At 37.7% G+C, this 19,586-nt stretch overlaps 1 protein-coding gene across 4 annotated transcripts in view; it reads right to left on the reverse strand.

Moving 5' to 3' along the window:
- tcf12 (transcription factor 12) overlaps positions 1–19,586 on the reverse strand; it is a 102,542-nt gene that overhangs the window by 67,800 nt on the left and 15,156 nt on the right. For all 4 annotated transcript variants that reach the window (XM_084717871.1, XM_084717861.1, XM_084717852.1 and 1 more), the window contains exon 5: positions 11,414–11,516. In XM_084717871.1, coding sequence (XP_084573997.1) covers positions 11,414–11,516 — 103 coding nt within the window. The remainder of the gene's footprint in view (positions 1–11,413; positions 11,517–19,586) is intronic.

Raw genomic sequence — 19,586 nt, forward strand, 5'->3', positions numbered from 1 at the left:
ACAAAAAGGCCAACCAGCACAATGGGTCTTAGCGACAGAATTTGGATTTATCTGAACTTCTTTTAAACACTTCTCAAAAATTTGCATTTTCAGCAGTTTTCAAGAAAGATTTTTATTTTTGTTGTGCAAACATCTGCAGACACAGATGTACACAATTATGCACAAGCATTCTGGGCTCAACAAAGCTGCCTGCTCTGGGCCCTGCCAATCAACACACATAACAAGCATTTTCTCATATCTAATGCAGTGAAAAAAGCAACATGAAGACACCTTTACACCGACTGTAAATACAATCATTGTGCTCTGACCCCTGCAGCTGCTTTTCGAGAGACTTGTTATGTCATCACACCTTGGCCATCCCCCAGCTCTTCTTTCCTCTTTGGAGAGACAGCCCTCCAGGCCTACAGAGACTACAGCTGATCCTCTGCAGCTGGCCAGCCTCGCCAGTCGCATGCTGGGGGCCAGGGCCCAAGGAAGGAAGGGTTGACCGGGGCTGGGCAGGGCCGAGACGGGCTGAGAGAAGCACAAGAGCGGGAGGGCTGGGGTGTGCAGGGGAAATGTGGGCGGCATCGGGATGGAGAAAAGGGATTTGTGCCCCTTTCAGCTCGTCTTCAACTCTTCATGCTCCACTGACCACGGTAATAGATAAGCACACCCTGCAGCTCTGCATAATGACCGGCTACATCCACTAAACTGTACGGCACCACATCTTCTCGTCTTCTCTTCTCTGCCGCCTGTTCTTGTCAAATATACAGCAGATATATACATTCTGCAGTCACGCACACGAATGACTTTGCAAAAAAATTGTCAACCATTAGTGTATACAGCTCTTACTGTGAAAGCTTACACTGTGTATGCGTGAATGACAGAGTGAAAAGAGGGAGCAGCATTGGCAGCACCTGTGACCCACACTGCAGTGGAAACTGAGTGCACACCTGAACAGCACCTGGCCACAATCACAGCCCAGGTCTGAGGAGGGTCTCCCCTGGGACAGAGCATTAGCACATGACACCTGCCCCAGTAAAAACACACTGGGGATGCCAGTGTGATGTGGGATTTGACACTTCACAAAAAGGGAAAAAAAGACTGCAAGAGATGAATTCTGTTCTAGTGTAAAAGACAACCCAGTGCAGTAGGGATGTACAATCCCTTTTTGTTTCTTAGAAAATGAAAACACACCAGCCTAACTCCGTAACTGCATTCTTCATTTTTAAGCAGAGGAGAGGAAACAACAGCTAACCATTATCATTGACTATCAAACACTTTCTGAATGCTAATGTGATGCAAATCTTAGGTTCCAACACTGTAGTTCTACTTTCTCTTTACCAGTACATACTGTGGCTTTAAACAATCCTGCAAAACACAGACAAATACGGTGTATAATTACCTTATACTCTTAGAAACAAGTCTTTCAGAAAGGTTGTTCCTTTCTGGTTGAGCCATTTGCTTCTTAAGAACCTTTTTTTGAAGAAAGGGTTCATCTGGGTTTTTGTAAGACCAAGTGTTCCATAAGAACCCTTTTCATCCAAAGAACCCTTTCTGAAATAAAGATAAAGATCTTCAGAGATTGTTGAAATAGTTGAAGAACATTTGTCAAAACACATGATAGTCAAACATTAACTGGTTACTGAAATTATGCATTTTAGTTTGATGTTTTTAATGACGTGAATCTTCTAAATGATTCCCTTGGAATATAAAAAGGTACTCAGCAGAACCTCCTGAGTGGGTTCTTGTAAGCACCCTTAGAAGGTGGAAAGATTCTGGTTAGAACTTATGGGTTCTGGGTGGAACCATTGCACCATAGAAGAGTTCTCCAGGTGGTTCTAGATGTAACCCTTGATGTAGGGTTCTGGGTAAAACTCTCTGAAGGGGATCCCAGTGGAACCTTTATGAATAGTTCTAAGAGGAGCCAAAAATGTTTCTCCAATTGGAAAAAGCCAGAGAACCCTTTTGTACTTATCATTATAGTAATTAGCCACTTTCTTTATAAGACTGTACTATAACATTCACAATATCAGTCCAGGTCAATAATATTGATCTGAGCTATCTGCAAAACCATCAGATTACAACTAAAAGTGTTGGCAAGAAGCAAACTGCTGCAAGTCACATGAAAAGCCAACTTATGTTAACTGTATTGCTGGCACAGTACAACTACAATAAACGTCTGCCACAAAAGCAATAAGCAAACATTAATCCATCAAGTTATCACAAGCAAATCTGAAAAGATAAAAAGCAAAACAGACTCCTTAAAGGTTTCATGCAAGTCATATCAACACTGTGGTCATTGATTATGGGTCAAACTGTAACTGTCACTCCATTATTTAGTCACATGAGACAAGTTTCTGATTGTACTGAGCAAACAAACTATTATAGACAAACATAGTTAAAGATTATTGGCTCGCTTGTTCAAATAATACATAAATGCACAACCCCTCAACCTGGTTTTAATATTTCATCACAGCCCTCATGAGATTGAATGCTGAGTTGCCTTAGATTAGGATAATTAGGATTAGGATACAATACAGGGAGCTTGTTTGTGATGTATTATATAACTGCAACATCATTCCTGTGCTGTCTAGACATTTTCTTATGGCCATTGAATAATTAACTCCATGGCAACAGAAAAGTTCCCCTGTCTAATGAGTCCAAGAGAATGACAGAAATTAGTCCATCATAATTTTTAATATTCTGTTAAACTAACATGTGGCATCTTTAAAGTTGGTAATACAGAGATTTCCTCTACAGTCGACTACAGGTCACACGCACCTCCAACACCCAATCAAATTTTGCTGTAGTGAAAGGTGATGTACAGAGGCAGGGGAGACACAACGCAATTGCTCGATCACACTCAGGGACTCACATTACAGCCACATGTGTGTGTCACCAGGCTGTGAGCAGGATGCATGCGGCTGTATGCGTGTGTTGATGACAGCATTAGGCTGATTAGTTTTCTAAAGCCGTATGAGTAATACGTATGAAGCACACCAGGGAAACGTGCGTATGAAAGTACAACTCAGCAGTTGTGATATCACGCCCTCGGGCACATGGCTGGAAAGCTGAGCAGTCATCACCACAGTTATGCAGTGGGAGTTAATGTGAAACACAACTTTATATCAAAAGGAAAAGGCCAGATGTTTGTATTTGTTAAACAAAATAAAACTTTTCTGAAAGATATAAAGGGGTATGGATTAATGTGTAATCATCTCAATAAACATGGGCATAACACGTTACATGATATAGTCAAGAGACCAAGGCTTTCACTCTTAGTCCTGGACTTTTTAAGGGCTTAGAAACTGTATGTTTGTGTGTCTGTTTGTATGTGTTTGTTTGTTAGGGAAAGTGTGACAACGTTACAAAAAAAGATATAAACACAAACACAGACAGAAATCCAGATGATGGCTTGTTGACTTTCCTGCATCTTGACAATTTTGTAGCTACAACTATGATGCGCTCATGTTTTTTTTTTACATGTCATTCTAATCAGAAAATGAATTATCTATTTAGGGCTGCAATTAACAATTATTTCTTTTCATTGTTGATTAATCTGTCAATCATTTTCTTGATTCATTGATTGATTATTCGGACGATAAAATGAAAAACGTATATCAGTGTTTCCCAAAGGCCAAGAGTATGTCCTCAAATGTCTCGTTTTGCCCTCCTCAAACCAAAGATATTAGGTTTACTGTTATAGAAAGTAAAGAAACCAGAAATAATCACATTTAAAGGGACAGTTCACCCCTTTTAGACCCTTGGTCTGTAGTATTTTTATCTATCAATACTGTTCTACTGTGAGTTGCAGAGTTTTGAAGATATCAGCCGTAGAGAGTTCTGTCCTCTCTCAAATATAATGGGACTAAATGGCACAAGTCCTGTGTTGCCCCAAGCGCCAAAAAAAGACCCAATACATTTGAAACATTTTAGTCCCATTATCCTACAAAGAAGGCAGACATCTCTACGTGCAATATCTCCAAAACTCTGCAAAACTCTCTAGATGGACTACAGGCCAGGGGAGCAAAATTTATTTTGATTTAAAACTAATTGAATAGTGATCCTTAATTAATCACTGCAGCTCTACACTTAATTTTCATTTTTTGAGCTGGCAAGTGAAGAGTAGATTGATGTTCAAGACAGACAGCAAGCCTCTGATGAAAGGCTGACTTAAAACATGTAAGCATTAACATATCAGCAGTAATTTTATCCTAGTAAGTTATCAAATACATGAAAAAGCAGGGTTCAACATTAATGGGGTTTTTTCACTTGCCTAATCAAGCAAGTGGATCAGAAATCTACTTGCCCAAAGTCAATTTTTTACTTAACCTATAAATATATTTTCTATCTATAAAATAGAAATATAAAATAAAAAGGAAAAATGTCCATCACAGTTTCTCAGAGTCCAAGGTGATGTCTTTGAATGTCCTATTTTGTCAGTCCAAAAACCAAAGATATAACACACAAAGAAAAGCAGGAAATCTCAATATTTGAGCAGCTGAAAATGGCTTTTTCTGCCATTTTTGCATGAAGAATTACTTAAATGATTATCACTGTAATTGAAAAGTTTAATTGTTTTTTTGTTTTTTTTTACCACTTACCCAGTTGGGTAAGTGAGTCGCTAAATGTACTTGTCTGACATGGCCTTTTACTTGCCCCAGGCAATCAGGCAATCCTTATTGTTGAGCCTTGTTGAGAGTTATGGTTAAGAGTGATTTAATAGGTTCTTTGATGTCCCTATAAGACCTTTCCCCTACTTTTCTTTATTGCAATAAAGGGCCACAGCTGTGAATAGCTACATCAACCCTGTCTTAGTAATTAGCACAACAACTTTAAAGCATCATCTGAGGTTAGGCCTGAAATTCAAACTGCTTTCTACACTTAGTGGAAAACAATATCAGTCCATTAAGTAAATAATGACAAAAAGGCAAACATTAAGTGGTGTACACACACCAATAACAATACAGCGTGAAATAAAGGAGCAGAGTGCAGCTCTTTCAGTTGTAGCTCATCGCCTGTGGTAATTGCCCAGATTGCTTGAAATCAACCTCCCCCACTGGCTTCCCCTCATCGAGCTGACACCGCGAGGAAAAATCTTAGCAGGTAATTAGATCTAACCATTCCTTGTCAAGGCTAGGAACTGCTGGCTATCCCTGTGGCTAAACAATTAGAACAAATGAATGAGAAATAATGCTCCAGTACGAGACCTACAGAAGACCTTACGTCAAGCATTACTACATACAAAGAAAGAAGTGAAGGTTCAGTGAATTACATCCATTATCAGCTGCACAGGAACATGAAACAATCAGAAATAACAACTGTGTAGATTTAAAAAACAAATGTGTAATCCTAGAGCAGCTGCAGGATAAAATATTTATCTTTGGTCTCAACTCAATCATGGCTTCAAGTCATTAGTGAACGTCACATCATTAGAGACAATAAAATGAGATTTTTCATCGTCAGCTAATCTGTGAAGTACAACTATTACACAGAGATACATCAGTGAAATGATGCTCTCTCATCACAACAGGCTGGAGTACGGGTGTGCAATATGTTTTAAAATGCTACCACAATATTTCAAGATCTTTTTGCTATGAATAAATAAATAAATAAATAAATAAATAAATAAATAAATAAATAAATCTGTGAAGCCACTGGATTCACACACTGAGCAACTGCAAATGTCTTCGAATGAGTAGACTGGGGCTGCAACTACTACTGCAACTATTTTCATTATTGATTAATAAGCCAATTATTTTAATGATTAATCAGTTTAGTTTGGTGGTTTTCAAACTTTTTCTGCCAGAGACACACCAAAGGGCAAGCCAAAATCTCCAGGCACACCTGTATTCATATCCATGCAAACTAGCCTCTATAACCAACCTAACCAACAGAGGTAACAAGCACTTGCCAATCAGAGAATGAGTTTCCGCATTGCTAGTGGGAAAACAAAATAAGGTGCCAAACAATCAGAGCCTTTAATGTGTCACACTTTTAATAATTCTATCCAATTGAAAACTGCACATATGGCGGTAGTTTTTTAAAGATTTTTTTTAAGTATAGAAATTTGCTCTGTGCTGGGAAATGAGTGTGCACAACGTACTAATACAGTAAATTAAAAATAAATTAATAACTTTTTGTGTAGTTGCATAATGTAATAATAAAGTATGGTTGTCACAAAATTCCCACAACACACCTGGACTTGTCTCACAAAACACCAGTGTGCCTCAGCACACCATTTGGGAACCACTAGAAAGTCAAAAAAGTGTGAAAAATGCTCATCACAATTTTCCAGAGCCCAAATTGATGTATTCAGATTGCTTCTTTTGTCCAACCAAGTCTAAAACCCAAAGATTCTTAATTTATTATCATAAATGACAAAGGAAAGCAGCAAATTCTTACATTTAAGACATTTTTACTTGAAAAATGAATAAAACAATTATCAAAACATTTATCAGTTAACTTTCTTGAAATTAGCTTATCGATTGATTGATTAGTCATTGCCTTGACTAATCCCAGCATAGCCTCCCTGATCGCATTTGAGTCAAAGGGACTCACATGGCCGAGGCCGTAGAAGTGTGTCTATAGTGCACTATAAGCACGAACAATGTGGCTGCCACCTGTGGGGCAGCATGCAGCAGATGACGTGCCGGTTAGTAAGAGGATTGTAGCACAAGAGGGTGGGGCTAAGATGCACGTGAGGCCCAGACCAGCTGATCCACAGTCTGCCCTAACATGGGAGTCAACCCCATGGGAAGAACAGTGTCATCGTTAAGCAGTCAGCCATTCACCCAGAGTCCCATTCTTCAGCTTCAAACCCCCACACATTTCTCCCATGAGACTGGAATAGGACCACGAGTTCAGAGGAAACAGTCTATTCTCTTTCTGTTTCATCATATGGTTTAAGTTAACTTACTCTTTAGCTGTTACAACAGTATGACCAGACTAGTTTACACGAAAAACAAAGCTGACTTCTAAAAAAAATCTTCAATATTTAATTCACAAGAGCTGTAACCTATCAATTATTTAAATCTAACATAAGCTTCCCTTGCCACCCATCTAATACCCCCTGTGACTGTCTAACCTCACACACTCACTCCTTCCAATGAATCGAAAGCTGGCTTTTACTAAAAAAAACACAGGAAACTGTTTATAGTGTAATGTTTACAGTAGCTACATACACACTGACATGATTAATGTGTTTCATTGTGCCGCTGTGTAAAGGAGAATCCTGTTCACTATGAGTCACTCTGAGCACATTTAAAAATAGTGACAGTATAAATCTATGCATATACAATATTCAAACCACATATACTATAGCACAAAAAACAATGATTTGTTTTGCATTAGCACAAAACTACATACAGACTGGGACTGGGTGATATGGTGATAATTAATATCGTGATATTTTTAAGCTATATACTACATATATAACCTGATAAACATTTTGTCTAAAATAGCATTCTGTAAATTCTCAAACAGTGCAAACAATGATGATCTTATAAAATATGATGCATTGGTGTTGATTAAAGGACCCAACAGATAGTTTGGACAAAATCAAATAATAATATTGACATGTTTTAACCAAATACCTCAATATCAGGACATTATTGTAGAGATGACTACTGGTTCTTTCACAATCATCAGTAAATATAATGACGAGGTGGGTAAAGGCAATCAATAGAATAGTTAAAACAGTCTGGTAACATATCATAATACAATAATATCCAAAAACTAAGACAATATCTAGTATTTTGTCACAATATCAATATAGTATCAATATGTTGCCCAGCCCTAACACTAAGTATAAATATTGTTTAGTAATCAGTATTATCATGTGTTATTCCAGTAGTTGAGCAGCGGGTGAAAGTTTTAGCAGTCAGAGGTCCTCTGTTGGTCCAGTGTTTCCAGAGTAGACCAAATTTCGAGCACATGTAAATCAAAAGACCAGACCAATATAACATAAATATTTAGTTATTGTTTGTCTCTGGTTTCTTTGATCTACATTATTACTATTATTTTGACATTTGGTGGGCACATGTTAGAGGCAGCTGCAGCAGCTTTTTCCTCAGAGGTTGCAGACTTTCAACATGAAGTGGTCTGTTTTTCAAATTAGATCTTAAAAAGTATTCTTGAGTGTTATTTCTTCCTCCAGACTGATGTTCTTTATTGTGCTCAAGCTCTAAAAATAAATTAAATCAAGCAGCAGTAAGACTGCCAGTCAATGGGTTATTTGATAAACAGAAGAGAAATTACTTTACAAAAATGAGGACTGATATTTGTCACCACAGCAGAAAAATAAATACATCGGCCTGTATTTTTTCCAAAGGAAATATCTAATCAGTGCTGCATTTTCTAATCCAAATAATGGTGTAGATGTACTTTGCTGATAAACATACCTATGTAAACATGGAAAGTATGTCATTAGGGTTATGAATTAGGCACTTCCCATCAGAAACAATGCATTGAATAAGTAGACCACCGTTGGGTCGTCCCTACACTAAGGTATTTTTCAACCTGGACTCTATTTTCCCATGATTTTTCTGCCAAATGACTAATGGAGGCAACAATTATTGAAATTGGTCCAGTATTGAATAAGATCACTGCAGCCACCAGCAGCAAAATGGTCCACTGTGATCCCTGCAGGAATTTGAACCATCTAGCTCACTAACAGTACCTGTTTTAACTACTGACAGGCTGAGATTGTTATTACAAGTGTCTGAAAACATTATGGAAAGGATGATGGCATTTGGCATTTGATTAAATGTACTCTAAGATATTTGTCAAACATCAAACCAGAAGAGCATCTACAATTAGCATAGATTCAGGCCAGCTGTGGTCAGTACCTGTGAGAGGATGAAATACCAGGAAATCTTGTGATGACAACAGTTATTTTATTCTCCATTGCAATGATTGTGTGGTAAGAAAATAATTAGCCTACACCATTTAAGGTACAAACTGATGTACTTGAACACTTGCAAGTATTTTATTGTCCAACACAGCACACACAGCCTGAGTTAAACCATTTACGTAACCTAGAATTTCACACACCTGATGGAAAAAGTCCCACCTACAAGTGTAACTGTATATTTCACTCTTGCATCGTTGTTGAGGAATAACCCTTCAGACATGATGTAATGAGGGTGCTGACAGCTCCATAAAGATATGTAAATCCCAGATATTGTGGAAAAACAATTCAATAAGACCATACTCATCTTGAGGCTGAGATAAGCACAGGCAATTCCAAGTTTACAATCAAACTGTCTGAATCTGACATATCACTGGGACAGATCACATCCATATTCTGCAGCTTGTAAGCATAATTACAGACGCAGTTGAAAAGCGGAGAGATAGGCAGTGTGTGTGAAACAGTCATGTGATCAATTACAAGAAAGATAACATTTTGTTTCAATTCAGCAGCACCCATTTGTGAACTAATCGCTCTGCCTGGAAACCAGTCTCCAGGGCCATTACATAATGAGCTGAGATGTAGTTAGCCATAAAACTGTCAAGTGGTTACACATCACAATGATGCCAGGCCAAAGAGCTGGATAACGCACAGCTTTTAATTGTTACAATAGTAAAACATATTGCAAGTCAGTAATGGTGCATGCACTTGCAAAAGGGGAAAGTATTATATTTGTATATTTATTATCACAAAAACTAACAAGAACGGTACTAGGAGAACGGAAAGCTCTGCCAAGGTCAAATGCCACATCTTGCAAAGTTATCAAAAGTGAAAATTAATTTGTGTATCTGTACCATGATGAAGTTCCTCTCCAAAACTTAATGGATTACTCCTTGGCCCATGCTTAAGCCTGGGAACGTTAATACTTTGATGGTACCAATCAAACTGCTTCAATACTATTGATTATCAAAAAATGCCTTGTCAATCGATATCAAATTTTAATAACTAAGGAGTTTTGACAGTTATTCATATTTTCTATATCATCCAATATGGGACAGATATTCCACCAGTTTCTTCAGTTTAGTCTGGTTATCCAGGTTGAGTAAAGTAAAAACAGTTTCTCCAGCTGTTCCTAGGTCTTTGAACAGCTTCTTCTTTTACAGTGAGTAATTGTACCACAACTGTAATGTAATTTTCTTTTTGTTAAAATGGATTTCATAAAACTGGTGTCAAAAAAAGTACTGTTCAGGTTCCGTTTCAAAACCAGTGTATTATTAGCAGTACCAGTATTGAAAGTTTTTGACGGTTACCCAGGCCTTGCTACACTCCTCTACCAAGTTTCATGAAACAAATAGCACCAAAAATTAAAACTTCTTAGCAGAGGTAATAAACTACAAGCTATAACAGGCTGAAACAGAACATGCCTCGACCAACCTGACTCAGCTGTTACACTTGCACACCACATGTTGTGATTGAGAGCGAGTGAAAACTATTTACAACCAAGTACAGAAGTCAAAATGGTTAGGAAAAAAAAGTAATTCATAAATGGCTAAAATTTCCAGCTGCAACTGCAACGTATAGGAAATTCAAGATTTTTCAGATTTACAGTTCTGAAAGTGTTCTGAAGAGGCCAAGCCAACAGTTTGTCCCATGCCAATGTCTTGTATGAAAAAAGTACAGTAATGATATTCAATTGTATACAGGGCTTAACAATTTTGAAAAAATATCTAACTGTGATCATTTTGACTGATATAGCAACTGCTATATGAATTTGTGATATTAGAGGTAATGATAAGGCTATTATTTTTATGGCTATCAAATTAAAGGTTGACAACAAATGGTCAACTAATTAATTAGCCTAAATGTTGCAGTTCTATTGTTAAACAACATCCAGATTGAAATCCATTAAAAAACATACTTGGAACTTGAGGTGTTGATGAAGGGGTACTTAGGTAATGTGAGAGGGCTGTTGGGGGTACATCAGACCAAAAAGGTTAAGAACTACGAACCTAAGAAACACTACAATAAAATGAAATCACTGCCACTCTGAAAATCAAGTGTAAAATGTAGAAAAAAATCTTTAAACACCATTCGATGATCTACAATAAATTATAATCTTTTGATTCTTATGTGAGAAGGTCTTTTGCACAACAGTCTGTTTAACCCCAGAAATCACTGCCCTGCTGCCAATGATAGCTGCTGGGGGCGGTTTTGATGTCTAGAAGACAGCTTCTTATGACGGAAAGCTATCCTGATGGCGTGACTTCTAGCCTGGGGGAGGGTCATCACAGGAGGAGGAAGAGGGGGATATAGAAAGGGGAGGGGATTAAAGGAGGAAATAAAGACAGCAGGAGATGGAGAAAAAAAATTGCCCTGGAGCTCGGGCAAGCTTTTCAGCAGTGCTAACTCGAGAGGCATGATGTGCCTTAACCTCAATCAGGCAATTTTTTTTAACAGGATGTCTCTGCACTACCAAAGGGCATGTGAGGGGTGAGTTGAAGAGAATCACTTACTTACCCATTATGTTCGAGTTCATAAAAGGTGTTGGGGACAATCCTTCATGGGACACTAATCGACTGTCACTCAAATGATCGCCGTAATGAGGGCTGTCTGCGAAACCCTGGGGGAAGAGATCAGAATATTAAGCACATTATCAGGCAACTTCACTAATTGAGTGATATGGCATACCACTAATTAGTGAGAGGAGAGCACAACTGGTCGGTTATGCTAATAAACTGTCCTCTTTCTCTGGTATAATAGTGCGAAAAATTAAAGAGAAAGAAAAAAACAGATCTCTGTATCTCTGTTACTGATATTTTAACTGTTTGTTCACAATAAAGCCGCTGGAAATTTGGCTTGAAATAATAAAAATATAGGACATCGAAGTTGAGTATCGCATTAAGCATCCACAAAAATCTGAGCGAAAAAAAATATTAACTACAATGCAGTTTTAAAAAGACAGCTAATTTGGCTGTTTACACTATTTTTCAAGACTGTGTAGGTTTGGCAGGTCTTATTTTGATTAACATTTCCCAGAGGAGAACTGACACAGAAGCTAAGCAAACTGCTGTGGACAGGAGCAGCAGTGCGTATCCCCATATCAGTTTAAGAACGTGCTATACTTAAGAGTATTTCACCACTTTATTTTGTCGTCAGACAGCCTTTTCCAGTGGGAAACTGAAAGCGCCATCTATGGTCTCCTCAAAGCCACCAGAGTCCATTGAACAAAACAGCAATTTTACCTCACAGAACACAGGAGTTGTTGCTCTATCGCTGCCTCGATCAGTTAGTTTGTGTTATTATGTGACACTGGGGTTTAAACACGTTAGTTTGGATCCATACTAATGTTACTTACCGCAGACCGAGGCAGCAGAAGGCCTGCAGCTCCCATGTTCTGTGAGGTAAAATTACTGTTTTTGTGCTCCCCGATGTTGAGCTAGCTCAGACTCAAAAAAGCTGCTTATGTGGGAGCAGAGAGGTTTTGTTGCTCATGTTTATAAGGACAACTGACATAGATTTTTTTTAATAATTGTTTTGAGGAATTAATTGCACAGTTTTTGTGATAAATTCATAACACAACCACGCCCAAGTCCAACCCAACATCAAGAGAATGTACAAAACTTGAATGACAATATTTCAAACTTGGATTAAAACTAATTTCTAATACTGCAACACCTAATTACTTAGCTAGAAGGCTATTATGAATTTGGTTTTCCAGTGACTTAAATAATACAGTACATTTGCATTTCTTACCCTGTTATTTGTATTAAGTATTGTATTCAGTCTCCCTATAGTTTTATCTAAATCCCAAGATCGTAAAATAAATCAAGGCCTTAAAATGTATGTTCTTTTTAGCCTTGTTTTTACCTACAATCAAGGTAAAAAGCAAGGCGAAAAAGCTGTTGTTACTGAGTTTCATAGGTTTGTTAAATAAGTAATTACTTATGCCAGCATGGGACCATCTACAGGTGATTAAGTGCTGTCATAGAGAACAACAACTAGTACTCATTTTCCAGAGATATTTGTGCTGTACATTTAACTTTAACATGGCACTAAGAACTTCATATTTCCCACTTATCACCAACAAAAGGATAAGCGCTGTAAATACTTGCATGTTTGTGCTCATAGAGAACAACGGGACCTGTAGTAACCTTTGCTTCATCTTAATTACAGAACATCTATAAATCAATCAACTTCTAAACTCCTTTATTCATTTGTGATTCTACCATCTTATCTGTATGATAACAGGTTTATACACCAACCTATAGTTTATAAGACGGTGTTGTTACATGGAGGGGGAAGAAACAGAGAGATTCAATTCTACATCATTCCCAGGTACCTGCAGCTTAAAAAAATTGCCTTTTTCTCCTGCAGCTTAACAGTGCCTTTTCATGACAGTTATCAGCTTCAGGGGCTTAGGTCTAAATATCGGTCACAGTATGGTTTTTGAAAACTCGGGGTCCCATGTAATAAAAGATACTCTGTTATAGTGCTAATCCCAAGCCCTGTGAAAATCCTCCTGTGCTCCAGTCAAATACATCTCCCCAAACTACATTAACTCCCACCAGAGGGACCGAGCAGCAGTGGGCTTGCATTTCTATAGAGCTATTTTCACCAACTCATACCCTTTGCATTCAACATACAGTAAAAAAAAAAGTAAATCTTATTATCCATCTTTTTTTGTGAGTGGATGGTGATGGAGTAATTTCAAAGGCAGTGGAGTGTTGTGCTGTGTCGAGGGAATCCTCAGAGATTCCCCATTGTGCTCCTGCCAGGCCGCACACACTGTTAATCACACCATGAACAGACTCAATAACAACAACAGCCCCATGAGAGGCTCGCGCAAACTAGCACACACAGACTCACACATACTGTACATAGCTCACATAACCAAGCAAAAAATAAAAAAAAAACTTCCTCAATTCTGCAGCAAAACAAGGAAAATGACTCAGACTACAGATGTAAAATAGAATACATCAACATTTAGGCAAATATGATTATTCAGTTTCTGAATTAGATGAGACAACTGATACCCGTTTTCTTTTTTTTTTTCCGATTCATTTGTTTTGTCAGTTGGTCCTCTTTGACTTTGAATGTATTATGCTGCATTACGCTGTTTAGAAACTGGAAAACTAAACAAGACAAAAAAAACTTGAACTGTAATGAGCCTGATACCTGGCTAATACTGAGCCATAAAAAAAAGGTTACAGCCAGCAGCAAGTTAGCTTAACAAAAACACTAGAAACAGCTAGCCAGGTTCTGTCCAGAGATAAAATTAGAATTACTGCCTCCCTGTTGTACGTCCCCACCAACCTGTCAGATTACAGTTCATATCCACGTCTGTCCTGTCCTGTGTGAATCGAGCTTTAAAGAGCATTTTTACAGAAAAGAACAGAGGACTGACTGCTTCATGTGTTTTTGCAAAACATTATGATGTCAGAGTTAAAGTGACCTTTGACCCTTTGGATATAAAATGCCATCACCTCATCATTTTATCCTATTAGATATTTGTGTAAAGCTTTGTCCTAATTACCATATAAATTCTTGAATTATGGTCAGAAACATTTTTTGTGAGGGTACAGTGACTTCTGACCACTAAAATCTATGATTGGAGAAATTCTCTCCAGATGCACTTGTTAATATCGTCTGAACAGACGGACAACATGAAAATATAATGCCTCCGGCCATGGCTGTTTCTGTGGCGGAGGTATAAAAAAATACCACAACACTTTGTAACTTTATGGGGCATTATTTCTTGACTGGGACCAGTAACTTCCTGGAGTCTCCACTTGTTACCTGGCAACTGATTTCCGTCCATAACACCACATATAACAGCAAATGATTATTTTCACAAAGTCCAGATTTAACAAACAAAATACAACATGTTAATTTGTGCTTTAGAGCTGGCTGTTTTGCTCTGTTTTTACTCTTAGCCTTGGCTGGTCAAATTGATCACTATGCAGATTACCGTCTAACTGACATTTGTATATTTATTGCATGAATATAACACAACGAAACAATGAGCTTGGCTATTCACTGAATATTATTGACTTTTCAAATTACTGTACAAATTGCTGTGTATAATCCAAATATAAAAAATATAGTACTGTCCATAAAATACTGATTACTGTAGTTTCACTGATGCATCTCTGCAGATATTGTTCATTGAGAGAAAATTACTTTCTTTTCCATGTCAATCTGGATGCAGCAGCAGCCTGAGGTAGCCCATCTGAAGCAGACAGGTTTCTCCAAGGCAAAATATCATATAAATAAATAAAGAAAAATAAAATGACCATGGTTTTATTGTTTGCTTATAATTGATTATTATAAGCGTAAACATAACATAAGAATAATTCTGTCCCAAGCTGTGTCTACTGTATTAGAAAGTGCTTGGTGGTAATGACCCCTTGACATTATGATTGTTATGACTGCCACTGTCGATCCAGGCTCAGTGGATATGTGTGTGTGTGTGTGTGTGTGTGTGTGTGTGTGTGTGTGTGTGTGTCTGTGTGTGTGTGTGTGTGTGTGTGTGTGTGTGCGTGTATCAATGCATCCACACTGTGTTTGCTCCTGTGGGACTGCTGGATCATCAATCACAGATCCCTCATCATTCCCAAACACTGGTGGCCTACATCCTTCAGAGACACTAACACACGCTGTCATAGCCGCCACAGGGCTACGTTAGCACTACTGGCTAAATAACTGTCAGATTGCCATGGCAGCATGCGGGCCGGAGCTCACACCTCGTCCCCAATCACTCGCCACAGCGTTTAAGAAGTCATCTCTTCCACGCTCTGTGCTGCATCCCAGGTGAATGCGGGGCTGCATGTGGCAGCTTGGGAAGCAATGATATGCTCATGATGGATGCGTGTGGGGTCGAGTATCAAGTCGGGGCAGGGCACTGGGGAAGTGGGGGTTGTCGTGCGGTGGCGGTGGGCACAGCCCTGACTGTCAGACCGCCAGCCTACAGCCACAGCTGCCCAGGATACAGCGGCTGGCTGCGAGCCAAGGTCAGCACGGCAGGGCTCGGGACTGTTCACAGTTGACTGATCACACACTCGTAGCTCACCGGCTCAAACAAGCTCAGGGACAAGACTGAACTCCCTTTGTAACAGACTGAAAGATGAAACACTGAGGACATCTTCTAAGACCCATGGACAGATATTGTAAATAGAGCAAAATTTGGGAAATTTTAGAGATTAGTTTTGTTTTTGTTATTTTAAATTTATTATTTAACCCTTATTTAATATAATAAAATTAAAGGTAATTCCTAAAAGCATCTTATGCACATGGGTAATGTTTTCACCTGTCAATCATGTTTACAAATACAAATAGTTGGCTCTATAAAATCCATCTGGGTGAAATGGCATCTTGCCAGTAGGTATAAACATGAGCCTCTTGGCTAATGTGTGCAGTAAGAAACTCCAGTCCCCCCCACATGACCCTAGGTGGTGGCTCAAAGAAAATGGATGCATGCATGGATTTTAAAATACACCAAGGAGAGAATGAGACCTCTGAGCACAGCTCAACGTACAGGCTACACAGGAAAGGTGATTGTACCTTTGTTGCTCAAGGCCTTGAGTATGAGAAACATTCGCAATGAGTTAAATCAAACAAGGAGATAGTGTTTTCAGTTTATTGTATATTCATTTGTACTTTTTAATGTTTAGGGCTGAAACTCACAATTATTTTAATTATAGATTATCAGTTGATTACTTCAATGATTCATTGAATATTTTTTTAGTTTATAACATGCTAAAAAGTTGTGAAAAATGCTCATCATAATGTCAAAGATTGTTTCTTTTGTCCAACTAACAATCGAAACACCCAAAACTTTTCATCTACTATCATAAATGACCAAAACAGCAGCAAATCTTCTAATTTTAGAAGCTGGAAACAGCAATTTTTTTACACTTTTGTTTGTAAACTGACTGAAAAGGTTAATTGATTAGCAAAATAATTGGCAATTTTCTTTAAACTGACTGCTCAGCACATTTTTGTTCATTCATTATCATGCACCAATATTAGCAATCTGTTTTTTTATTAAAAAGGTGGCTAAATATGGTTTGGAATGACATTACTGACAACACAAAACACATGTTAATTTCACAATATAGGTGGCAATAAGGTTGGCAACACAAGTGACAATGCTTGAGGATAAATAATTCAAATTTCTCATTCATATGAATAACAATGTTGAGATTTAGCCATTCTGCCATTTTCGTTACCCATCATGTCTATTATTGTTGTCAGTTCATTGTAGGTGCCTCTCATACACTGTACAGCTTTCATTTAAACCCTGAGATATGTATAAGTTGATAGGAAAAATGGACATAAACCATTTCAACAGCACTAGTCAAGTATTACTGTGTGACTCTACAAATTAATATCGCACAAATTCTGTGCATAATTTATTAATATATTCCATGTTTAAAGGGGGATTTAATGGTCATCAATCAATGATTAACATTCATAATAGGAAGATGCTACTTTTTCCTGTATCAACTTTTGTCATCATAGACATGTTTATATATATCAGAATATAGATACATCGGTCTTAAAATGCATTTTTCATTGAAAACAGGTTTATTGTAGACTCCTGAGGTTCATAAAAACTGCCACTCACTTCTTAAAGCAGAATATATAGGGTATAATATTTAACAGGCTATATAAATCAAGTCTGTATCACTATAAGATGTGTATGCAGCTGTGTGGAGAGTGTGGCATGTGATTGTTTGCGTGCACGCCTTATGGAGGTGCAAACAGCTGTCTGCTGGCTGATGCTGTGCCTTGCAATGTCAGAAACACTCATTTATATGCACCTGGAGCAAAGATATCTCAAGCGTCTCTGTCTTATAATTCAAATCAAGCTGCCTATGTTACCATAGCCTGTAGATGTTCATTCGGGAAGGGCACAGAGAAATAAACAAGGTAACGCAGCCCGAGTAGCTCTGACATTTAACTGAATTCTAATAGAAAGTGACAGGAGATTGACATTAAATGAAATTCATACAGGGCATCTAGAACAACCAATGTGTGAGGGACAAACAAACACGGGGAGAGCTGTTCACACTTTCTCACACTAACAGTGAGATGTTCTCACTTTAACACAACAATAGAGATGCAGATTAATAACTTTCCCTTTAAAAAGCAATAAACCATAATAGATTAAAAAATAATCTATGCTTGTGTGTCATTTTTTAAAAATTCTTCACAATGGACAGTTATTTTTTAATTCATCAACATCAGTAAGTCTACTGTCTGTTAAATAAACAATACAAATATGTCAATGACAATCATTCCCATTGCTTTAAGGCGACTCAAGACAGTGTCTAAAAAGAAATTCTTATTTTCTTTTGTGTACACCTGTGACCACAAAAAAATCTCACAATCTGAATTATTGAACCAATTGCTCAGCTGCACATAAGACACACCTTCTCTTTGCATAATGGAGGATAATATAAGCTATGACCCAACAGTGCAACAACAATGAAAGAGAAAAACTTAACACAGTATGTATTATTGTAGCCCTCTTTTTAACACTGCTCATACATACAAAAGTGTCAACAGTGACTGTAGATGCGCCACTGTCTGCCTAAATACAATTTTGTAAATGTTTTTTAAATATAGCCATGAAGAAGTTTGTCCACTTGCCCCTGGATGCATCAGCTGTGTTAGTACTGGTGCAGAGGCTGCGACCATGTTGCACTGAATCTAGTAAGAGTCATCAAAAAGTAGCTGGGTGTCAGAGAAAAATAGCAGAGAAAAATAGAATTTACTGTAAATACACTACTGCAGCATCTACGATGCTGAGCATGTATAACACAGGCTTACAATGTGTACACAGAGCTTTCAGCCATCATGTCTTTTACTGTAGTTTCAGACAGTTTGCTCCTGCTAGGATTCACAGAATATAACTGGCAGGTAGAGAACAAACCAATGGCCTTGGAGGTCTGCCAAATGGATATGAATGCCATTCAAGTCTCACTTAAAAAAGCATGAATCACCTGCAGTGTCACTGCATTGACTTGTTTTACCACTGATGATAGAAAGTTTTCAAATGCATGAAAAATACCAAGTATTCTTAGGGCTCAACAGCTTTTTACTGCCGGTTAGACTCCTAGTTAGACCTGAAATATTCGATTAATCCATTGGTTGATCAACAGAAAATTAATTAGTGACTATTTTGATATTTTATTATTTGTCTCTGTAGTTTTATCAAGACTATATGAAAGGATTTACCTTTTCTTTTTATACCATTGTAAATTAAATATCTTGAGGTTGCCTTCCACTCTAAGAGACTAAATTAATTATTTGGTCAATATTTTAATCAAAAAACTATTTGGGACATAGATTTTTCATAAAAAACATCCTTAGTTTTAAAATACCAACAGAAGAACAGTAATGAGTATCAGTGTTAGGGACAAAGAAGTGAACCTTTAAATTATTTTTTATGTTTGTCTATAAGTCATCCTTTATTTGACACCGAATCCAAACTTTATCAAGAACAAAATTATTCCCTCAACAGCACAACAACTGATCAAATACCAACTGCTTAAAAAAAAAATAAAATAAATAACAGTCTCCAGGGATATTAAAACATTTTCCTTCTTATCAGAGATCTGCCTCGGGCTAAAAAATATATACTTGCATGGTGAAAATTCATGGTGTGCAACATTAACATATAATT

The sequence above is a fragment of the Lutjanus erythropterus genome, chromosome 1 (genome assembly GCF_056507025.1).
Source record: "Lutjanus erythropterus isolate fLutEry1 chromosome 1, fLutEry1.hap2, whole genome shotgun sequence".
In the NCBI taxonomy this organism is placed as follows: Eukaryota; Metazoa; Chordata; class Actinopteri; order Lutjaniformes; family Lutjanidae; genus Lutjanus; species Lutjanus erythropterus.